General features: G+C 37.4%; 1 protein-coding gene across 2 annotated transcripts; it reads left to right on the forward strand.

Annotated features, from left to right (window-relative positions):
* Positions 1-763: 763 nt before the first annotated feature.
* LOC122524150 (A disintegrin and metalloproteinase with thrombospondin motifs 8) lies at positions 764-25290 on the forward strand. 2 transcript variants are annotated; one of them, XM_043646246.1, is made up of 18 exons: positions 764-2685; positions 4016-4205; positions 14590-14687; positions 15961-16021; positions 16445-16656; positions 16740-16865; positions 18726-18930; positions 19001-19130; positions 19229-19358; positions 19437-19579; positions 19947-19999; positions 22492-22618; positions 22690-22854; positions 22935-23061; positions 23184-23288; positions 23354-23505; positions 23705-24195; positions 24901-25290. In XM_043646246.1, exons 3-18 carry the CDS (start codon positions 14628-14630, stop codon positions 25035-25037), a joined length of 2424 nt encoding a protein of 807 aa, XP_043502181.1. In that variant the 5' UTR covers positions 764-2685; positions 4016-4205; positions 14590-14627; the 3' UTR covers positions 25038-25290. The 2 variants fall into 2 exon arrangements, with proteins under 2 accessions (XP_043502181.1, XP_043502180.1); XM_043646245.1 differs by lacking the exon at positions 19947-19999 and adding an exon at positions 21173-21228.
* The last annotated feature ends 333 nt before the right edge of the window (positions 25291-25623 follow it).

Raw genomic sequence — 25623 nt, forward strand, 5'->3', positions numbered from 1 at the left:
TAGAGTTAAAAAACGGATTAGAATGAAACAAGGCGAATATGGTTTAGCAGTTATTTATATGAACCGGATTACGAGATCTAATTGGAGATTAAAATTGGCCAAGGTTTTGGACAATGCATGGAGCGATGCAGTAAGCAAGTAAGCGAGCGAGCGAGCGAGCGAGCGAACGAGCAGTCACGGTCTCCGTTATGCACTCTCCGTGAAAGGTATACTTTTCTAAGCAGTCCGCCGTCTAACCGGATAGTTACACAATAATTACCGATCCTTCCTCTTTTCCACTAACTTCATAATAATCATAAATACTATTGTTGTTCTATTAATTATTTATAAGTTTCACTAGATTCTTCGACGCCGCCCACTCCTCCAAGCGAAATTTCTTATCGATACGAGCGATCATCGTTCGGTTAACGGCCGGAAATTCTAAATCAAATCTATTATTCGAATAATTATTATTATTATTATTATTATTATTGTTATTAGAATTAGATCGACGTATGCGTTTTTAATCGCTCCGTCGTGTCTACGATGATTTGCCATTTTTTCTAGAAGTGAAATAGTATTTCAATAAGCGAGACGCAAGCTAAGAGAATTTATTCCCGTACTTTCCCTGATGTCATGGTAATAAATTCATCATTTATTTCCGTACGACACTTTTTTAGCTCTCAAGATAATGAAAGTAGTTTAATTCGAACGAAAAGATATTGTCAATAATAATAATAATAATAATAATCATAAAAATAGGAAAGAAAATTGACAAAAAATGAGGAGAGAATAGAAGTTGCCGGAAAAGAAAAACACGAGACAGTCCAATTGTTTTTCATCCGTATCTTTTTTTATCGCAATTTAATCGCCGATATGACAAGTTGAAACCAATTTCGATAGGAATACGAAAGCGCGTTTATTAGTTCTATGTATATTTGCGCGAGTAGGAGAGAGAACCATTGCGCTATTGTTATCACGATGGAAATTGGTATTTATCGATCGGAGAATTAGTTAGAGTAAAGAGCAAAAAGGATATCAAGATCAGTTACGTAAAGTGGGGTATATGGAAAGAGAGAGAGAAGACGAGCGAGGATTTCTTTTTAATTCGTGACTTTAGCTGTGCACTCTAACGTCGAGAACGAAGCGCACTTTCACTTTTGCAATTAACGTCAAAGTATACAAATCTTTATGTACGATGCATCGAGTATTTATAAAGAACGCAACAAATATTATCATAATAATGATTATTGAATCATCGACAAGAGTGAAAATCGTTAATTAGTAAATGTTATAGGACTCCCAGTCTGTCGTGTAAGAATTGAGAGATAGAGCAATAATCGAGTTAATAGTCAGCACGGCTTTGGTAGTTGAATAAAAACTATATAGATGCATAGGTAGGTAGGTAGGTAGGTAGGTACACACGTACATATATAGGTTGTATACCGATTTAAAGCAGAAATTAGGAGCGAACCGTGTCCCCTTTCTCTTGTTAAGCGAACCGTGCTATAAAATACTTTCCCTCTCAAGAGACACAGGAGCAAAGAACTTGGTATACTGGAATAGTTGTCGGTTAAAGCGAGATGAAAAGATTAATAGGGAGAGGGAAGGGAAGAAGTAGTAGTAAACGGGAAACTGGAAATAATCGGCAACCTAAGTCCGATAGATTTCATACATCTAACTATACGTAAGCGCTGTCCAAATGTTTCATTATAATCAAATTTCATATTTAAGCAATTAGTTAAATATCGTTTATTATATGTGAACGCGCGCGCGTCGGTGCACGGTGCAATCTTTGTTCTTATAATCCCTTCTTATTAGCTCGGATTTTCTAAGAGGAAACGATTGCGGGAATGAAATTGCATGCCGTTCGACCGGAAGTGTGTCTAAAGTTTGCGTGACCAATCGCTCCAGTCAATCCTAACTCTTGATTTATCAATCGAATCATCTATTTCGTACATCCTTGCCTACATTCCAAATCAGATAAGTCAAATTTGACTTGCGTTTTCATTAAGATACCAAGGAACGGAAGGCAAAGGCAAAGATGAATAAATTATTAACGATCCGATTGGTCTCTGCGATTTTTCGTTCGGGAGACATCGCCTTCGAAATATTTTCATTCATAATTCGTATAGAACAGCTGTTGGTAGTGTAGCAATATTTAGGGTAAGAGTCAATTGGAATGAAATTATATAGGGGTTAGTGGGTTAACGCAAACGTCTTCTATTCAAACCGGAATATCTTCGAAAGTTGTAGAAAGTCGTATAAACTTCGTTTAAACTATTTTTTCAACCTATAATACACATAACACATAATTAAACGTTTGAAATTTGTATATTAGAACATTTGATTCGTCGGCGTCGGCGTCGGCGTCGGCGTCGCTCGCAAGCGCAATCGCAGCGCAAGGTAAGCGCAAAGTAAGCGCAAGGTAAGCGCAAGCTAAGCGCTAACGCGACGTCCAAGTCAGTGTCGCGGAGACCGCCGGATAGAGATATGTTCGAGAATCGATCCGGCAGTCGTCGTCCTCCTCCTTCTTTCTAACCGATTACGCCGATTCCTTTCCTTCCTTTCTCCTCCAAATTTTCTATTATTATTTTTTCGAGTATTGTTTTAGTGAATTTTACCGGTTCGTCGAGTTTGTTTTTTCCCTTCGAGTTCGGAGTTTTGAGTTTTGATTTAAGACAAGGTATCTTTCCGGACGTTGAGGTGTGTACAAGGGAGAAGAAGAGAGTATCGTTAATGAAAATGATATTATATTTTTTCATATATCATTTCATTTAATATTATACATATATATTTACTCTTTTTTTACCATTTTATCTATGAACACATTTATTTTGTATTATATTATCGCAATGCGTATTTCTAAGCAGATTAATGAAATATTAGGAAAAAAGGAGTTTTGGATTATTTTTCTTTTCTATATGACATCGAAGTTACTTCGAGCGACGAAGAAAAAGATGAATTAGAAGGAGTTTATTAGTTTCTCGGTGATCGGTGATTTGAATGCCTCGCGAGTCGTCGAGACCCGAACGAATGGCTGTTGCGAGCCGTATATGTTACAACTTTTGTCGAAAATCTTCTTTTCGAAATAATTCCGCGTTAGAGAGATATTACGGCGAGCCATATAAGATATAGTCATGGCGCGTGTCGCTTTATCAGGAAGAAGCGTTCGTTGTACTTGCTCGATCTAATTGTAAGATGTAATTATCGCGCTTCGTCGCTTCCACGAATAACAAATAACATTTGTTTTTCTTTTCTCTTCGCTTTTTCTCTCCTCTGATTTTTATCGACGAGAAAAAAAGAGGGAAGAAATAACGGATTTATCGTTAGTCGACATCGGAAATCGAACGCGAAACGTTCGTTAAATCTCCTCTAATGAGCACGCATGATCTACCGCGAGACGGTAATAAGGTGTACTTATAAAGACTACAGCTTTTTCAGCTTCGATCCTTTTCTTTCTCCCTTTTTTTTCAACGTCTAAAAGGCATACAACTTATTCTATTTCTGGCTGTCGTCCGGGTTCGCGTAACTAGGAGGACGAGTTTGCGAGCGCGTTCTCCACCCGATTTCAAAACAAATTATTCATCGTTTGCGGAAAAAGATAAATAAAATTAACTAAAAATCATTTTTTTCTTCGCGAAGGTATCTCGCTTCGTATAGAAAATATTACATTTTTCTAGAAAGAAGAAACAAGAAGTAGTATCTAATGGAAGATGATTTCTAAAATTTCATCTTTAATTGGCTACTTTTTCGATGTTTCCATTTCTCTTTTTCTTTTTTTTACTTTCCGTTGTACCTATTAAAAGGAACATTTCGATGACATCTTTTTGAAAAATCTGCCAGGAATTCCTTGACGAGATACGACTGGATCATATTTGTGTTTCTTTTTTGTGTTTAGTGAAATTTCAATATTTAGTGGAAAAACAATTAGAAAAGAAAAAAGAATTAAATAAAAGGAAATTTGTCATTTTTGTATTTTGATTTAGCATCAATCTCGTTAATACTATTTTGTTAATTGCGAGTGTTGCTAAAGGAAGTACGCGTATATATTTTACGCGCGAGTTTTCGTCGACGTTGCAGCCGTCGTCTTCGTCGTCGTCGTCGTCGTCGCGTCGTCGTCGACGATGTCGAAGATTTCAATCAGCGCGACAATGGAAACATGAGGACCATCAAAAATCATACAACCGATCGAACCGTCTTCGTTCTGACCAAACATAAATGACGTAAGTGTTTTGACCTTTTCTTTAATCTATGTATATCGGACGAGAGTGTTTTAAAACGAGGAACAGATCAAAATTACTCGTAATATTATTCTTTATTAATTATTGCTTAGAAACAAATGTCTGGGCATTCGGTAAGCCTGAACAAAATGTAATAAACATACGTCGACGAAAATATATTCGACGAACATTCGACTAATAGTTATTGCCATTATTATGATTAAATAAAGCCAACGAATGGCGACCACCATAGCTTGAATTCGCAGTGAAAGTGCCACGATCACGTTTAAGTACAGTTCATACAGCAAATGTTCGTCGTTTATATATTTTATCCTCAGCCTTAAAGATTCCACATTCCGGTATTTATTTTTCTTCCTTTCGACGTCTTCGCCATATATACGTTTATCGAAGAAAAATAAGAGGGAAAGAAAAATGGCCGCTCGATGAAAATTCTCTACGTTTCATAAATATGTTCGGTATCGTCAAATTTACCATCTACCATAACGTATTTTACCTTCGATATATTTTTCATTTCTTACCAAATGTTCACTCTATACGTATGTATTTATGTATGCATGTATGCGCGTATAAAATGAAAAGTACGTTAGTCGACGACTACAAATTTACCGAGTTTGGTTTATCGGGACACACTCGAAGCTCTACCACTTTCATTTCTCCGTTGAACGTCGAACAGGCCGTTGTTACACTTTCCTTGAAAGAGAGCGAGAGAGCGAGAGATGTAGCTTATACGTATATAGCATGCCGTTTCAAATGGATAAGCTAAAACTCTCGGTTTCGATGACTTACGCTTCCTCGAACGAAAAGATACAGGGGGACTACGTTTGTATTTTTTTACGTTTGTTCAATTTATATTCGCTTTTGTTTGCACTTATAACATCGTATTTGGGAAGAAGTTTTAATCGAACGAGAGATTCGGCAGGAAGTTCATTTTATTTGAAAAAGACGAGAAAACGAAGCCGTCTCTTTGTCCTACTTTGCACTTGAACTATTCACCGTGAATGCTCATCGAAAGGTCGCCACTTTTCTCCGGGTTGTTCGTGAAAGTTACTTAAGAGCGAGATCCCTCTTTTTGGCAGCGATCGAAAAACGTTTTTAAATTGAATTACTCGAAAGAAGGAATCGAGTATAATAAATAGAGAAGTGGAAATGGAGCGACTCGAGACGGAAGGAAACTCTCCAAGATGGAGAGAATATTTCCTTATACGATCGGTAATAGTTTTGTTCGCGCGCGTGAAAGCGTTCCTTTTTAAAATGATAACTTTGATTCAAAATACAACAAAAATACGCGCTTATAAATCCTTACATCGGCTACGCGTCGATTTAAAGGTTAAAAGGAACAAGGAAGCGATCGTAAATTTTTCAAGCGTGATCGAATCTCTCGGAAGTGAACGCCGTTTAATTGTAAGTCCAAATAGAAAAAATAAAAAGAAAAAAAAAAGGCAAAAAGAGTAATGACAGCGTAGGCGAGCGTGCATCATAGTTACGAACGATTATTATTTCTTATGATACATCAAAGTTGACGATCGGTCGTTGAACGTGTTCCTACTATTCTCGACGAAAACTTTCGAACACGTTAGTTACAGTATCTGCTATGCAGAAAACAAGCCTAAGCGCGAGTGAACGCATTTGTCGTCGACGTAGATGCATGCATGCATGCATATACCTATGTTGTATGCCGCGTATACGAGGAGTTTTCTTTAACTCGCGACTCGTTGAAATGCCTCCTTCGATACGATACCGATTATGGTGCATGCATGCTGGGAGAAATTGTCAGATGTTATCGATAATAATAATTGTTCGAAAAAATGTCTGGACAATTTTGAGAAATCAAATGATTCTTAGAAATACGGTGAGAGTCGTCGAAAGACTTTCGACGTTCAAGAAATCGTCAATTCACTTTTGCAATCATCGAGCGTACGATCGGCACCATGGTACATATATGATCCACGCTTGATACCGACAACGAGACTCTCTCTCTTTTTAGCTCGTACAACTCGTTTTTTCAATATGGTCGAATGAAATAATGCAAACGAACATTTGTCGAGAAACGTAAATTAATAGACACGGGTTATAGTAGAGAAGTAGTGGAAGAAGAAGAAATGAAAGGGGGAAAAAGTTAACTTTCAATCTTGTAGCATTGAGCTCTCCAGTCTCCTCGTTTGATCTCACGTGGACCACCACGTGAACGTAGGTGGCTTTGGAACGACCATTCTAAAAGTAGCCATCTCTCTCTCTCTCTCTCTCTCTCTCTCTCTTTGTTAGAAAGGATTAGGGAATTATCGTCAACCGCGATAGTTAACCCTTCAGCGTGGAACTAGTCGAGCAATGTACTGTCACGATCGTTATCTCTTAAGTCACGCCATTAAAAATGAATAAATCGATCAGCGAATGTTATTTATACGCGTTGGAACTGTGTTAGAAAAGGACAACTAACCCAAGATAGAGTTGGAGAAGTTCTTTCCGAACGGATGAATTCGAGGAGAGAGACGAATAACTCGTTTCGCTGCAAACGTGCTTTTGCTACGTTTGCCTTCGTGTACCGGTGATACGGTGAAAGCTGATATTTTGTAACACTCCTGCCATTCCGTTCGGTTTCATTCCATTCCACTCGATTCGATTCGATTCTGCTCGATTCTGCTCGATTCTGCTCGATTCCGCTCGATTCCGCTCGATTCTACTCGATTCGATTCGATTCGATTGGACGATATCGCTCGTTGCAGACTGCGCGTGGCTAGTTTACTCGTCGAGTTCCTTTACTTATTTCTTTCTTCTCGTTCGCATTTCAATCGAATAAGACAACTCGACGGTGCATGCTTGCTACTCGCATGCATGCCGGCAGCACAATGCCAGGCGCACCCAGAATACATTTTTTTCCTTTTAACGTTCATTCCTCTCTCGGGGTGCCATTTTCGATTCTTTCCTTTTGACCATCGTCTTTTCACGATTGTTATAACTGAAAATACGAGGAAACGAGGACGAAATAAAATGTCTATCTAATTGGATCTCTACTTCCACGTCCGCCCACTCATACATATTCATTAGGAAAGAAAATACTTGCCAAGACAACGACGTTATTATCGTTATTGTCATCGTTGATCTCTTTTAGAAAAGTCTCCAATCGTAAGCGTCGAATTTGCATAAGTATCGACAGTTATCTAAAGAAAACAAGATGCTAAGATACTGTTATTAATCAAATTCTTAAACGTTTCTTTAACGTTTAGATCGATAAAATAATCGTCGAATAGTACTATACACTAAACATTTTGCTATAATTTTGCTTACAACGAAACGATGTAGATACAAGACTCGCGACAGACCGATAATGACATATGCGGCAGAGACAAGGGTAGTCGAAACGTATCCTGAGAACTACAGAAACGAAGACGCTACGAGCCAAAACAGGGAACTCGCTAAGAGATAGAAGAAGAAACAAAGAGATAAGAAAAGAATGCGAGACCCGCGACGCGGTAAGATGAATAAGAAGGAGAAGAAGAGAGTGGCGAGACCACGTAGACAGGATGAACGACGGTAGACTACCAAAGATGACAAAAACAACAAAAATAGGGATAACGAGATCACCTGGAAGACCTCGAAAAAAGTGCCACGAAAGTTGGACATCGTCATTGACGAGATCGACAAACGCCCTGAAAAGAGAACTATATAGCTGATATGTAACAGAAGTCATTTATTATCATAAATTGTCATTTGAAAGAAAGAAAATTGAAATTTTCTCGAGTCATCGTCGTCGCGGAGTATTACAACGCAATCGTTTTAAAATCCGTTTCCGTGTCAAGTGCACGCGCAAGGAGAATATTTTCGAATAGCACGTGATTCGCGAGCATAATTTTGTCGATACGACGAATCGATAACGTTCTACCGAAGAGCGTTCAAATGCTACCAAAATATATTATACGTATCAAATATCAATAATTTATTATCGATGCGACGCAATTACAGAGTAGTCATAGAACAATTATATTTTTCTTGAATTTACATTTTTCCAATGGATTTGCAGCCAATCGGGCTATTTATTAAGTTTATTTATTTGTTTTGTTTTAAAAAAAAACTAAAACGTATGCTATTGCGTGTGCGAGGAATTAAAAGGAGTAGAGCGTTCCCAGTAGTTTGGTACGCTACTCGCGTGCAAATCCTCCCCGCTTCGAAGAGGGGAAGGTGTCAAGGTCACTAACATTTTTTATACCGAACCCAAGACAAAAGCATCGAGATTTTTGTCTTCTAGGTACTTTTGGCCCACCCTCTTAACGATTATGACGTAACGATTCGAACGACGATGGAAGGCTATGGCTAACGATAACATTTCATCGCGCTACATTTCTATTTTCCGTATCCGACATGAGACTAATTAATTAATAACACCTTGTAAATTAACCTCGAGAGAATAAATAACTGCATTAACGCGGCAAATCTAATAGGAAGTAGAGAGAGAGAGAGAGAGAGAAAGAGAGATACGACGAAAAAAAGAAATCGAGTACCACAGGAAAAGTCAACTCATACTAGGAACTCGAGGAAGAAGTTGAGATTAAAGTTATATACTTGCGTAACGAATCATTTATTTGCATATATCTATGAGCATCTTTTTTTTCAATCTTTATTAATTATTATATATAATTTTGTAGACTCCCCCTCGATCGTAAATTCATCATAAAGGCATCTTAACCACGCATACACGCACACACACACACACACAGCATATATAGGTCAAGGTTGAGAACCTTTGCCGACGTGCACGTTGGTGGTAAGCTGCGTGATATTCATTCAAATGAGCCAATACGACAACTGTGTATTACCTTTTGTCTAATAGAATTCCGATATCCATAGAAAAAAATAAAATAAATAAATAAATAAGTAAAATAATAAATTCTACAAAATATTGCGCAAATTGATATTAATAATCATTCGTAATTACCATAGTAATTATTTATTTAGCCGTAAACGAAATCATCCAAACGTCTCGTTTGCATACGTCCACAATGCAAATATTGATTGGTCATTTTGATCGTCCATTAGATTTGTTCTCGAATAAATTACAATAAGGTAATTGTTGATGCACAGGCAGGAACGCAGAGGGAGAGAGAGAGAGAGACACGTAGACGCGGGCAGACTCGGGCAGATAGAAAGAACCTCATTCATATCGCTTTCCGACCCGAGTCACGGTCGAAGTGAAATTTGTGTTGGGTCGATCATTTCGAAATGTGCATACGAGAACCTACTTTAGGATCGGTCTAGTTCGATACGGGTCAAGGTTGGTGCCATCGCAACAGAACCATCGCACAGTCATTGTGGTCACCGCAAAGTTGATTCCGCGAACCGATACGACGATGAATGGGATTAGAAAAAGAAAAGCTTCTTCGACGATCGAATTATCAGAGCGGATAGAACAACGGGAGATCTATATTTATCCGCAACTTATCAATGAAACCGTAAATAATTGTAAATTCCACGTACGATAGACATAAGAATTTCTCGGTCGATCTAGATCCACGGTTTCGCATCGCAATTTCGTTCGAACTTAATCGCTAATATGTCGTATCGGAAGAAAATATTGGGCCACGATTAGGCGAGAAAAATAACGTAATTAAGTTGAAATATCTCGAGACATTTCGATAAGGTTTCGATTTGTACACACACTGGCATGCGCGTGACTCTATTTTGCGTTAGAAAGTTAGCTAACCTTTTCTCGCTAGCTAATAATCTTCTTCCACGGGATTGCGCAAGTAACTTTAAAGATTAATCGTCGACTCTTCGACTTCTTCATCGTCTTCATCTTCTTATCGCATAGTTCATAGATCACGCTAACTACAGGGTTGTCGTTAGATACCTGTAATTTTTGCGCGAGTGTAGTAATCGTTACACGCAATGCCATGCAACATGCAAAATTCACTTATGCGGGTCTCGCTCGATGATAAACGTATTTATTATACACATATATATAACATTTTAATAAGCATAAATAATGAATTACGAGAAGTTGTAACATCACCTTTATTCTACCCATTTCCTTGCGTGGGAATTTTTGATCTTTCTTTTTTATTTTCAACAGAAATCCTTATCGCATTAAACTCGTTATACTAATAAACTCGCCTAATTTATTTTAAAGTGACCACTTGGCTGCGATAATGCAACTACGGTTCGACATTTCTCTCTTTTTTCCGTTTCTTCTTTTTTTCCCTTTTTTCTAGTTTATCGTCGATTAAAGCAAGAGAGACAACATTTTTAAATATCAATAGGCTTCGATGCAAAAAAATTCAACCGTTAACCTTATAGTTAATGACGCGTTAATAAACGTTTCGATTTATTTCGTCTTCTTCTACTATACGAACGTTTTTATTCGTCGACGGAGATTTCACAATGCAACGTCATACGAAAATAATCGAATTTCCACTATAAAATTTGTTAATTTTCATTTACTACGCTAATAGAATATTAATTTGTATCCTTGTATCGATATGTAATTCGATCGGCGCGCGATCTCCCGTTTGTTTATTTAAAAATAATTGCGCGACAAAAGCAGACAGATTTGTTCTCGATAAACTCGATATATTATCAGAATTTATTTGGGATAGTCGCATCGCGTTTACTTGTCTTTTTTTTTTTCAGTGGTTTTCATCGGAAATCGCAGGTACGATCAGGTTCGTAGAACTCGTTCGTTTCGTGGAATGAATTTTTTGCCACTCTTTTTTTGCCAATGACGAATAATTAAATTAGGGAAGACCGTGAGAATCGAAGATTCGTCAAGAAATTTCGGATAGTAGAATAAATCGTATTTCTCGAAGACGAGAAGAAACATCGAAAACGATCGAAACATCGTAATCGTGAAACGACAGGGAAGACAAAATATACGAGCGATCGAAGTTTATTTCAAATTTGACTCCGATCGCGCGTGCATCGACAACGCATTAACGTTCATCGTAGATCGTTCAAGGTAGTAAAAACTCGTTGAAACTCGCATCGATTTATCGTAGAATAACTAACAGTTTATAATCGTTAGTCGTTTGAAATTTCTCTTGAAAGATCATGAAACTCCATTGATCCGTCGAAACGATCGCTACATCGATTTAATTACAACGGAACGTTTTTTATTCTTTACAACTATCGATAAGAAAAACATGGAAAACGAAATGGGGGAAGACGGAAGTCGACGTATCGTAAGAGTTTTATATTTTTCGAGTTGTCGAATCGTTGGGAAATCGACGAATGCGATTTGAAATTTGTCAAATATTCATTACGGCGTGATCGTATTGCGTAAAAAATGAATGACGTTATTAGATATTTAACGATAACGAGTGTATAGTTGGCATCGAAATAAGAAAGGCAGAACAAAAAAACAGATAAAAGGGGAAAATTTGCGAGTATGTACATATGTACCATCGGAACCGGTTTCCTACGGAGAATATCGCCTAAATATTGTGTCGTACATATTTTAACGAAATATGCTAATTATGCTGGTAGCGTTTTACGATCGTCTCGTCCAGCTTCTTCTATTTTTTTCCTCGGAGAGTAATAATAAATCCAATCTTTCGATTTCTTCTTTTCAAAGTTTTTTATATGCTTAATTATATTGTAAATTAGAAAAAAACATGGGATTTCAAAGACAAGATCATTAGGGCTGCATTGTTGTTTCTTTCTGGAACTAAGAATAAGAGTGTATCGGTTAAGTATTCTTCCTCGTGACAAGTTTGACTAATTTTCGTCTCAAAGAGATCGCGTTAGATCGTTTTATCGCGTCAGAGTTGCGTCAAGAATCGCCCTCCAGCTCCGTTCCTTTTTTTAAAACCTGAATTTCAAGCATCGCGTTGTTTCATTCGTAAAAACAATGTTCGATCTTAGGCAAGGTCCGCGAGTAGTCAGTTGCGCCAAATCGACGCTATTGATTTTAATATTAATATACCATCGCAATTTGTGTAAACTATTATTCCCCTACTGCTTCCAATGTAGTAGAAGCCTCGGAAAGCAATCGTCAGGGTCACTCTCGAGGATTTCAACGCGGTACATGTAATATCATGAATAATGTATCATTTCGTTTGTGCATTTCCTTAAGATCATTTTCAGTAAATATCTTGCGTTAAAAAGCAATTAGAACATTTACGTATTTCGCACTTGCGCATCTACGCATCATCGATCATATTTCTAAATGGTCGTATTTCGGTCGACTATCGATATAGTTTTGTAATTTCGCGCGAAATCATCCGAAAGATCCGGCTCTCGACGGTACGTATTCCAAGTAAACTATTATTTTCTAATCGAGATGCATTTTATTGGCTCGATATACGTACTTGGGTGTGCTTCGATACGCTTCGAAAGAAAGATAAAGGAAAAAGAAAGAGGAAGGCCTCTTTCTCGGATTCTCTCAACGTTGTCCGATCTTGATCTCGTGTTCCTTTATTATTCAGGGACACGTCATTGGTGCGCGCATAGCCGCTGTCCTCGACGAATAATATCATTCCATTCGACGATAAACTCCTTCATTTTTATCTACGAAGAAAAGAAACCTAATCGATCTTGTACTTTTTCTCATTTGTATTTGGGCTTTTTTATTTCTTTATAAATACGTACGCGTACATATGAATTCAGACTACGAGATTACATACATCTCTTTCGATCTCTCTCGCGAGATAGCGTTGTCCTTGATTTGTCTCCGTTTTCATTCGATCGATCGATCGATCGTTCGATCGTTCGATCGTTCGATCGATATCCGCTTTTCGATTCAACTTCATTGGATATTACAAAAATGTACAGAGAAAAAGAAGATTTTTCTCGTTTTACCTATTTTCTTACGAAATGCAATCAGACGCGAAGAAACTTTCGAGATCGTACAAGTTACACCACGATTCTCTTTCTCGGTTTCTTCAATAACTTCTACCTACCTGTTTTTTTCTTTTTTTTTTTTTTATACAAAAGAAAGAACGAAAGTGAAACAACCTGTTGGTAATGGATTTCCTTTTTAATGAGAATGTTTCCGTAACTTCGCTTTCGTGTTTCTCTTGTCGTACATAACGCACACGCGCGCGCGCGCGCACTCGCACACACCCCGTGGCATATGCATAGATACACTTACGTTGCGTTTACATATACATACGTACAATAATATATACGAGTTTGGACTTGTAGAAAATTGACGTTGAAAATAATGGACGTTGAAAAATAAACACTGGCAAAATTCAAATGGGATTGAAATACGCTCGCAAGAATTTACACGGAAGAATGATTTATGTAAAATATGTTTATGAGATAGGGAAGGAGAAGCCTTTCTTTTTGCCGATATTATTGACAAAAAGGTCTTGACTTTTTTTTGCAAAGAAAAGACTTTACTATAATAATTTCCCCTTGGGTTATTAACTTTGCACATTTTATAAATGAGTTTGTTACAAATTTGGTTCGGTGGCCTCGATTCGTTGACCATCGCGAAGGTAGAAGATCTCATCTCCCAACGGATAAAAGGAAAATTGTACGTTGACGCGATGAGGAAACTATCCATCCCTGTTATGGTCAAACACGGAGAAAAATGTAGAATGCGTAGGGCGAACGGTTCGAATCTTGTTAACAAAAATATTTAGTAAAAATTGACGGTAGAAAGGAACATCGGGTGTTCGTAGAAGCAACTTTTTTCCTACACGGCAATTTCTTATCTTATTGTTAATGACTTTCACTTTGGAGAATAGGAGAAAAATTGATCTAAAATGATATTACAATTATAATAGCATGAGAGACCCCCATCAACCAACCCGTTCGTGGGAGTTAAAGTTTTTGCCCGATGACCTCGATAAGCTGCAAAACGCGACTTTCCTTTCGTCAAAGAAGGTCGACCGTATTACTCCATGACTAGAGACATTAAAATTGTATTAGAAGTTAGAACAATGGGTCTCCTTTTCTTTTTTTCCTTCTCCCTCTACGAGTCTCTGGTCGCGCCTTTCCAAATCGCAAAATGCCCTTTGATCCGTCGTTACTCGAATTATTTCTTAAGAAATTACGCGATACGTAGATCGATCAAATTTTCATTTATGTATTTCTTAGAAAAGAAATTTATTCGCATTTATTTCGCTCGATTAATCGGTAAATTTAGAAATCGCTAAGAAACATTTGAACGCGACTGTAAATAAATAAATAAAAAAGCGAACGTAGCCAATATTTAATGGGAAAAGAAAAAGAAGTTAACGAAAATCGATTAGATTCGATCACGCTTGACAATTTCATTTGATTTTATAGAGATATTATAATAAGTCGCATTACGTAACTTCAAAAATACTACAAATTTGATTGTTTAGTTGTGTTGTCGCGCGCACGCGCACGCACACACACGCACAAGGCGCTCATATGTATACTTCTTTGTCGTTTATTTTTGTTTCAGCGACGTGACGCGGCCAATCGGGAATATTTTCACGCAAAATGATTCGCGCCCTTGTCCTTCTCTGCATGGCCGTTCTACCACTCGCACGATGCCACAAGGTAATAATATATACATACGCGCGCAATTACATACATACATCTTTATCTTAGGGAAAGACGAAGAGAGCTAGCTCATCTCGCTCGTTAATCTTTGCTAAATGAATATACCAACGCGAAGGCGATCCAACGGACGTTAATTGTCATTATTTCACTTATTTCCAAGTTACATCCTTCTTGTTACGCTACAGTCTCTTCGTTAATCCTTCCTTCGTTAATTACTATTATCTTTTTCTTTCATATCCTTTTAGAAGATTTCGCGAGAAAATCAAAACTACGAGTTAATAAACTCTCGAGAAGATTGGAAGAAAGATTGACAAAATCGTAATATTCGTAATATTTGTTTCGCAATAAGAAAATGTCGTATCGACTACTAATCAATTCTACTCGGCGACATAAAAGTTGTTTAATTACTCGTCAAGGTCTGTATCTAACATTTAAAGAACGTCGTCGTAGCCGGCAGAAATGAAGCGTGCAATTAACGTTTGGCTTCCAAGCTCGATCACTTTCACTCTTTACGGCGAAGCTAGAGAAGAAAGGGTAGCAAAGTTCCAAGGGGCAACGGTCTCTGTAATACCGCCATAGGACCGTCAAACCAACGACCGAGTTCAAGGGGGAGAGCCTTTCGTTTCCACGACTTTACTCGTAACGACGATTGAAACGAAACTCGTCTGCCCTTGAAAAAGAAGAAATTAATGCCAATGACTCCGACAAAAGTTCAAACTAACGAGCAGGAGTATAATACTTCCTTATGACGAGCACGTAACTATCGGTTGTTGTCCGAAGCATTGGCATAAAAGGAGAAGCCTGTAATAATGATCGACGAAGCGACTACCGCCGAAACGTTCGAAACGTTCTTCGACAGTTCGTCCATCGTTCGGTCAATAACCGATCAACTCGGCAAAGCTATTCGCTCGAATATAGCGAATTTGCAATTTCGCGAAATCGCGAAAGCGTTGAAATATAACACCGTGGAAAACTTTAATCGCAACGTAATCGTGGGAATAGTAAAAAAAGTTCAAATGTTCCTCCAACAACGAGAGTATTATTATACTCTCGGAGAGAGAATGAAATTGCGACACTACCGGTTTCGAAGGGTCCCTACGTTTACGTCATTTACATAATCGAAGAGCGATCGCGTCACGGACTATGGATTCTCGGAAATATTATTCTTTCTTTTTTCCTTTATGATTTTTTATTCCATTCGAAATAATATTTACAAAGCGTTGCGCGCAAAACGAACAAACGTGTCAAATTTATATCTTTTTCTTTCCAGATTCACGAGCATATGACAAGGGAAGAGATGTTATCGGTGTTTCACACGGGACACGAATCTGGTAACGACAACACGAAACTAATCAAAATGCCATAGATTTCATTTAGTCGAGCCTCGAAAAAACAAGTCCAATTAAGTTTCTTTGCTTCGCTCGACGATTCGCTTTTATCTTTATCGTTAGTTGGATCGACGTTCAAATTTTCTATGATTTTTCACCTATCGTTCGATACAAATTCACGGTTATGATTCATTGGTCGATGAATATTTATACAGCGTCGTCTCTCTCTCTCTCTCTCTCTCTATCGTTCCTTTTTCGAGCACCCTGCAATGAATTTTTAATAAGAGAGCTTCGTATATTAAATATACAAAAAGAACAAAATATGCGTGCGCGTCGTTGAATGATTAACGGTAGGCTCGATAAAATAAATTCGTATATATACTTTGGACGATCGTGTGTTTTTAATAATGATAATAACGTTTTCAGTGCCCTCGTATGAAATCGTGCCGGTGTTGCACTCGATACATAAGAGAAGTTCTGGAAAAAAAGCAGAGATACATTTGAAGGCATTTGGGACGGATATTAGTCTATCGTTAAAGCCAACGAAAGGATTATTGTCGCCTAATCAATTGCCGATGTGGACCGTTACGAAAAACGACTCCCATCCTGACGGTCTTCGTTACGAACGAGTATTCGACGTAAGTATTCGAATGAAAAAAGAATACGAGATAGAAGAGAAATAGCTTGATTCGTATTTACGTTATTTTGGAATTTTGTTTAGACCGAGACCGATACCGATACCGATACCGATACCGATACCGTTATCGATATCGGTGACATCTATCAAGATAGGAGGAATATGGCGTCGATTCTACTGCACCAAGACGCGAATGGGAAAGTGCTCGTTGTAAGAAGCCATTCTTTCTTAATGTTTCTTTCGACACCGTTCCATTATTGCGGCCCGTCGTCTTTCGTCAACTGGCACGACTTACCCAGCTACCGTGTCATAATTATAGCAATACCGCGATTCATCCTAATGCAACTGTTTTTATGTTTTTTTTTTTCTCGACACACGATTAGTAAGTACAAAGTAAGAGGCAAATTGCGATTGCCGTTGTTCTTAGCCCGAACAAGGGGGTATGCGTGTCTAGAATTTACTTCGAATAAATATATATTCTAACATTTATTCTCTCGATAATAGGTAGGAATTTAATATTTGAAATCTTTTCGAATAAGAGGCATCGCGAAGAGTATCGTTCGATTTTGCAACTTTGCATATGTACTATGAAAGCGTTTAACGTATTTCGGATAACTCGATTAGAAGATCGTTTCTAGTCCCGTCTAATGCATCGACTAACGTAACGTAACGTAACGTAACGTCCTTCCGCGAACTTGCGTTTGCAACTATGACGAAAGCATAGTTATAAATTTATAATGATTATTAAAATGCGGGTACCCGCTACTCTCGACATTTTATCAAGGCACTTTTGATTTTGTCAACAAAGCCGACCTGCTATTATGCAAAGACTATTTTCATTTCGCGCAACTGTAAAAGCGATTAATTTTGGTCAGCTAGGAAGTTTAACAGACAAGGGTCACTCCTACTCGATGCTGGAAAGGCCATTCGTGTATAGATGATACTTTCACACGGTTTAACGGTGTTCTCGCAACCTTATTTACACGGTATATGTACGGCTTCTTCTAAGCATTGCGAAGTCAATTTATACTGGTAACGCTACCTATTCCACACACACACACACACCCCCGCTCTCCTCTTTTCCTCCTTTCCTCATCCCGCCGTTACTTACTCTCGTCTTTCGTAACGGTAGCGAGAGCAATCCTCGCAAACGTAAATTTACATGAAAATGATCGATCGTAAAGATACTTATGAATTCATTGTCGAAACACGTTCGAACCGAGAGAGTTCGTCGTCTTTTAATTTATCGATAGGAAATCTCGATAGAACGCTAACGGATTATATTCGTAGGAAAGACTTTTCTACCGACCATTTTCAGCTAAATCATTGATGAATTCATTCGATACTATCTTACAAACGTTTAATAATTCTACAGTCCAGTAGAGTTGTACAGTCCAATTAACGTTAACCCCTTAAGTATACAAAATTGAATCCCGAATCGATGAAAATGTTGCTCAACGCTGCTTTTAAATGGAAGATCTTAGTTACGAGCATTTTGACATTTCCCTTTTTTATCATTCATTAATCCGATGATCTTTCATTAGCGGTTTCGCGTAGCAAGTTTATCGCGATAACTCGATTTACCGAAAAGGAAATGAAAAGGAACAACGATTACGCGATAAAAAAGATACGAAAAAGATAGCGCAGACCAATATTCGAATTCGATCGAGCAGGGTGGTTGTTAGGTATTTACCTTCTAGTACGCCATTACATAATGGAACGTTGAAGCGTTGTTCTAAGTGACCCCGTGTCTTCTGACCTTTCGCTTTCACTCCCCTTTCCCTTTTGATCTGACCAATGTATACGAGTATATAAATGCATACGTATACATAGTACTCTCCAACTGCAGCTGAAACGTTCGCGTTGGAACTATGCCGTTGAGTAACTTGATAAGGTCACTGCACTGTTAACATATCTAAATACTTTTACGCGTCGTATATGAAAATGACTTCCATTACATAATATATAAAGAAGATTTTGCGTCATCGATGGTGACATTCTCTCGAATCGACATTATCTTATTTAGTCCGGGCGCGCAAAGGGTTAATAGCAGTACTCCCGATGTTGCAGGATGGCAACATCGGTTCGGAACTGGTGATACGACCGCTTCCCGAACGAGTTATCCAGGAAGTCGTGAGCAAAAACACGAGTCTACTGCGGCCTGAATTATTGCCAAATGTTACCACTCTTTTGAGGAACAATCTGAAATCTACGAGTCATCACGTTGTCTATAAAAAGTTTCGTAAACCCTTCGACGACGAATACAGCGATTATGGTTAGTGATTTGTCTCGAGTTTCGATGAAACACTCCGGAAACGATCTCATCCTTTTTCTATTTTTTTCAGCATTGATGGAGCCCGATCACCTGGCCAAAAAATACAGAACTAAACGTTCCTCGGGTAACAGGTCCAAACGAGAAGCTCCATACGTCATTTATCCGGAAATTCTTTGTATCGTTGATTACGACGGATACAGGTTAAATGAAATTAATAATAATAATAATAATAAGAAGAAGAAGAAGAAGAAGAAGAATGAAGTAATCATGAAATTGAAATAAATGTATTATTTCGCAGACTTCACGGTGGGGACAACGTACAGATAAAAAGGTACTTCGTATCATTTTGGAATGGCGTCGATCTAAGGTATAAATTATTGAAAGGACCAAAAATACGTATCAGTATAGCCGGGATAATAATATCGAGGGTAGGAATATTCATTCGTTAAATAATAATAACAATAATTCGTTGGTGGGAAGAAAATAATAATCGACGAATCGTTTAGGGCCGAGATGCTACGCCATATTTGGAAAGAAATCGCGTCGGAAGGGACGCCATTGATTCGGCAGCTGCTCTTACCGACATGGGAAAATATCTTTTCCGAGAAAGGAGACTTCCCGTCTACGATATCGCCGTAGCAGTGACGAAGTAAGAGTGACCGTTTCGTATATCGCTAGAAAAAAAAAAAAAACAAGAGATGCATATAAATAGATAGATAGGATAACGTAATTTGAATTTTCATGCGAATCGTCGGGTGGACCAAAGAAAGTAATTCTACGATCGATTACGATTACGGAAATAATTCGATCTTGAAACAAGCATAATTGACAAAATGTAATATTTGATAAATACCTTCGTAAGAAGAGGAAGAAAATGCCCTGTGCTTGTTTCACGATTAAATCCATAAATAAGTCAATTGAATCAATATACTTATATATATATATAGAGACTCTAAAATAAATTCTTCACAGCTTACCTATGATTTCATACTGGCGATTTTTATTTCGAAAAACAGGTATGATATGTGCCGTCGTAGGAAAGGCGGCCGCTGCACTAAGGGAACTGCCGGTATGGTTTATTACATAGCGAACACGCTTCATTTATTTTTAACTTATCTTATACTATATAATATTATCGTTTGTAGTCTTAACTTTTGTACATACGTGCCAGCGATTAATTGTAAGTTTTAACAAGAGTTATTACGAGAAGAAATATTTTTTTGTTTTCTAACATTTTCTTTCCAAGAGAACAAATTACTTTACGAACGCGGAGTATGTCTCTTCGGGAAAATTCGCGATAGGCTAAACAAAAATTGGACGCTTTTTATAATATCAAATGCCACAAGTAGACAAGAGTAGTCGTAGTAAGAGTAGTTGTAATATATATATATATATATATATATACAGGGTGCTTCATTTAATATTTTCATTGCTTTTGTTAAATAACTAATTGTAACTATCGACAAATTGATATCGATGGATTTGTCTATTTATAATCTACGACATTTTAATCGTTTAGTATTTATTTCAAATATATCTCGGGAAGGATGAAGCAAAATAATAGATCACATATTATACAATAAGTAGCTAATAATTATGCTATAGAGTCTATCGGCTTTGGAATAATCCATTAATATACGAAAGACGAACGATATTTCAAAACTAACCAAATTTGTCTTCAAAAATTGATAGGCTAAATTATGATGTTATCGTTATCGTACGAGTTTATGATTCTGATTGTGACAAATTCAAAACCCTAATTTAGCCGTATCGGGTTAGTAGTATGCTTTTTAATTTCACGAGCTAACTTAGAAAGAATTCAAATGTTCGTTAGAAAGAAAATAAAAAGGGCTATTAAAATAATAATCATTAACAATCTAACATTTTTAGAATTTAGGCCAGGCCACAAAGCGAGATGAACTTCAAGGACACTGAAATATTTCCTCGACTTCAACATCGACCATATTTGCGGAATTTGTCTCTACACCTCTCTCTCTCTCTCTCTCTCTCTCTCTCTCTCTCTTTTGATTTCTGCCACGAGTCTTTTCTTTCCGTCCAAATTATCCTCGTCCTCCCCCCTCTTCGTTAGAGTATAAAATGAATATGAAAAATCTCCAAAAGCCCAAATAATTAATTTAAGATCAAAGATCTGCTCGTCTAGCGAAAAAGAACATTGCGACAAAAGTATATTACTTTTTTTTTTACCATGTAAAGACAAACTTTGTGTGTTGTTACATTACAGATTAGATATGTGCAGGAGGCAATACGCGAATGACGTGTGCAATAGAGGAACCGCAGGTACGTTTCTCGAAGTAACGCCGATTCAAATAAAAACCAAATGGCAGACCTCTTTTGTCTAGTCTCTTCTCGACAAAAGCCTCTTTCCCACCCTAAAAGCTAAATTCACCACCAGCCCACACTTTCATTACAAATCTCAAGTATGCGTCTTTGCGGTCGATGTGTTTCCTTCTTTGATTTTTCTTCTCGCCATCTAGCAATTCCCAAGCCCCCCACCCCCCACCCCCGACTTACCATAAACAATAGATTTTTTGCTATCTGAAATGTATTTTTTCTTCTTCTTCTTCTTCTTCTTCTTCTTCTTCTCTCTCTCTCTTTACGGTTCCTCGTTTTAAAGCTTGATTATGGTTTCTGTCATCCTTAGAGATATTTGGTTTCTTTGCTTTTCTCTTTTACGATAAGAATCTTACTTTTTTTTTTCGCGTATCGTGTGACAAATTTCGAAAAAACAAATGTCTTCTCTGCGCAACTTTGCTTTTATTTCGATCCGATTTGTTTCCATAAATGTATATGTGTGTCTATGCCTGCATCGAAAATTCATCTCGATCGTTTTTTCCTTTGAAATGTTGCATACTTACGAATTAACGTAATTTCGTTGAATTTAATCGCTCTATGATACATCTTTCTATTGTTTTTTGTCGGCTGCGTTTATCGACTAATGGGGACCGTTTGTTCTTGGTAAGTTTGACATATATATATAGATATAGGGTGACGAGAAACGAAAAAATTTCATAAAAATTCCTTCTTTTTGTACGTAGAAAATAAAATAAAATAGGTATACATATGTGCGAAGACGCAATAAATGAAAATGATCTAACGAGATTCGTGCTTTCGAAGGAAGAAATACTTTTTCTTCGTATTAATCAGGATTATTAACAGCTGTTTGCATGATTATCGTTAGAATAAATTAGCTTCGAATAATGGAATGAACGATCGCTGCGATTCGCGACGAATTCGTTTTGTCATTGTTCCATGGGTAATAATTAACAAGTAACGCGTCTCGAGGTTTCTAATGCAAAGGCAAATTAGTTATGCTAAACCCTGACGCTGGGTTCGATCGTCGTAACGATCCCTCGCTCTGCTCTTGGTAACCCTGCTAGAAAGTAGCCGAAAAGCTCTACTTGGCTAGTAGCTTTTATATTAATATAACAAAAGATACTCTCTAACGGATCTAAAAGTAACATTAATCTTTAATCGAGGATCCAACTGGAAGGATATCGAAGAACATATTTGTTTGAATAATCGATTAATCGTATCCTGCAGGATTTGCGTACGTCGGCGGTGCCTGTGTGGTTAACAAACGTCTAGAAAAAGTCAACTCCGTTGCTATCATCGAAGACACCGGTGGTTTCAGCGGAATTATAGTGGCGGCGCACGAAGTTGGTCATTTGTGAGTTCGTCTTTTTTATTATTCAATTTCCTTGGGAACATTTCTAAATAATAAACGAATATATACCATAGACTAGGCGCAGTGCACGATGGTTCGCCACCACCGAGTTATCTCGGTGGACCAGGGGCTGAGAAATGTCGTTGGGAAGATGGTTATATCATGAGCGATCTCAGACATACCGAAAAGGGATTCAAATGGTCTCACTGCAGCGTCTCGTCCTTCCATCATTTTCTCAAGTACGTCATATTTCTACGTACGAACTAATAAATACTGACTACAAATTATAGAGTATCGATACGTTGTTGTTTTTTTGCAGCGGGGACACTGCAACGTGTTTGTACAATGCACCTCACGAAGACGAAGCACTGCCCAGAGTCTTACCAGGCAAATTGCTCTCGTTGGATGCTCAGTGCCGTAAAGATCGGGGAACTAGCGCCTGTTTCGTAAGTAACAACACTGAAAATATTTTCCAAGTAATTTTTCGAGTCATCTGGAAACATATGCGCAACGTGCACGCACGTATTCTATATGATAAATTTGATTTCTTGTTGGGGGGTGGGACCAGAAAGACGATAGAGTTTGTGCACAATTATTCTGCTTCGACGCTGGCTCCGGTTATTGCGTGGCATATCGTCCCGCAGCCGAAGGTTCTCCGTGCGGCGACGGCCAGGTAAGACAAAAACATACAAACGCGAAGAAAAAATATATAATTCATATTTTTCTATCGATTTTCAGTATTGTCTTAATGGCAAATGCGTCGCCGAGCATGAAAATATAATACCCGATTACACGCAAAATATTCCAACGTACGTACGCCGAGACGGTACTTTTGGACCCCCTGCTAACAACAGGCCAATATATGCACAATATAATAGCACGGATTACAGGTAACTTTGCTCTTTGTACGAAATATTTATCACTTATATGATCACCACTATAATCTCAACTTATCGAAGGTAATTTAACCCTTTAAATCATAATTGCCCAATTCGCTAGTTTACTAGTACGTCTATCTATAATGCGAGGAAAAATTGCGGATGCATTTAAAGGGTTAACGGAGTAACATTGAAATAATATTCCACACAGGTATCCGTGGGAAGGAACAACATATACATCACCAAAATCTAAAAATAAATATTCTCCGTACATAACTCCAAATTTATTGGCGTCAAGTACGACGACCACAACCACAACCACAACCACAACCACAAACGTTAAACGTCAATTTACACCTACATCGACGGTATACAAATACACGTACACGACTGCCAACAATCTACTTGCCATTAATGATAAAATTAAAAATAATCATAACAATAACAGTAACAATTATGGAAAAACCAGCAATAGTGTTAATCGAAGCACTACGACGACTAGCAAGAAAAGCAACAGATATCATTTTAATTTCCATTACAACGTCAATTCTACGCCAAAAGTTGTCAATAATCCGAACGACGTTAATTATCCGAAAATTATACCGTTCAAACATAAGACCACGCCAAGTGTGACGTCATTTTCTCCGACGACTTTGGTTCTTCGAAATGGCCTCCAAAATGGCCAACAAAATGGTAGTCGTGGTAAGAGAACTCTGTGTGAAAACAAGAAAACAAAATTCAATTCTTTCTACCTTTCGTTCGTCTTTCTAATATCGAAATCTATGTTTCTCATTATTTCTATACTATGTGATCACTTCTCGTGGTTCTTTTGGTATCTTATTTTTAAACGAGATGAACTTTTAACCATGGAAAAAGGATTTGAAAAAATGTATCTTTAATATATACGTTATAACTAAACGTGTAATCAATCATGAGCGGAAATGCGGACCATAAGCTCGATCATTTTACATCTTCTTCACGAACTTCATACAATTCGCTATTAAAGCAGAGAAAATGTCTTTCTACGTAAACTGGATGAACGACTAATACGAATATCGATAAGATTTGATTGATTTATATATTACATTACTTTCACAATTACATTGTGCGAACAAATGAGACAGATACATACCCATATTTCCTATTACTACTTACGAATAATTTAACCAAAGTCTTTACATAACTGCCTGTTACTGTTCTAATTCTAATTCTAATTCTAATTCTAATTCTAGGAGGGAATAATCATGTATTTGCGGAAAATTAATCATATTTCTCTCTTTCTCTCTCTCTCTCTTGCTTTTGTTCTCTCTCTCTCTCTCTCTCTCTCTCTCTCACTCTCTCTCGCTCTGACACACGCGCGCTAACCTTTTGATTAAAAAATTAGTAATGAAATGTAATTATTGTTAGAAACAGAGGACGATGAGGAGTGCACGGACGTAGGACCCGACTGCTTGGATCTGATCGACAGGCTGGGAACATGGCTGTGCCATCTGCAATCTGTTAAAAGCCGTTGCTGTGCGTCCTTGGAGACTATCTGCCCTTAAAAACTCCCATGGATATTTTCGAGAAAAATGAACAAAAACGAACACAAATTTATGACTACGTCGGAAAAAAGAAAGAACAAAAATCGAGAAAACAAAGCTCTCTTTTTTTTCATTTCAATTTCCTTACAGATCTCGAGGATTCTTTCAGCATGATCTAGCAGAGGATCGATTTTACCTGATTTTTCTGTAGATCATTTTCCTCTCTTCTTTTTACGTGAATACAAATAAACGTTTACTGCCTTTCGATCTTTTACCCTCTTGGCTGGATATTTATTATTAATTTTAATTCTATTATTATTATTATTATTATTATTATTATTATTAATTGTAATTTTTATCTTATTATTATTATTATTATTATTATTATTATTATTATTATTATTAATATTAATATTAATATAAGTAGCGGTCTAGGATAAGAGATTATGCGAAAGATTCCTCTGCGATATGAAACAAAAATTGTACGTGTACGATATATACTTCGTATCGAGCGTTTTGTGTCTTCCTTCTTAAGATATTCGAGGCAGGTCCACATATATTGTGTATTGTTTATAAATAAATTAATGTTTAAAGAGAGACCGTTTCG

This window comes from Polistes fuscatus, unplaced genomic scaffold, assembly GCF_010416935.1.
Source record: "Polistes fuscatus isolate 324 unplaced genomic scaffold, CU_Pfus_HIC Scaffold7, whole genome shotgun sequence".
Taxonomy (NCBI): domain Eukaryota; kingdom Metazoa; phylum Arthropoda; class Insecta; order Hymenoptera; family Vespidae; genus Polistes; species Polistes fuscatus.

What these genes read in the sequence shown, in the direction of transcription:
- LOC122524150 (XM_043646245.1), top strand. Translation starts at nt 14,628, where the DNA reads ATGATTCGCGCCCTTGTCCTTCTCTGCATGGCCGTTCTACCACTCGCA. An exon ending in CACTCGCACGATGCCACAAG is followed by an intron (nt 14,688 to 15,960) that starts GTAATAATATAT and finishes TTTTCTTTCCAG; the next exon opens with ATTCACGAGCATATGACAAG. An exon ending in TCCTTCCATCATTTTCTCAA is followed by an intron (nt 22,855 to 22,934) that starts GTACGTCATATT and finishes GTTTTTTTGCAG; the next exon opens with CGGGGACACTGCAACGTGTT.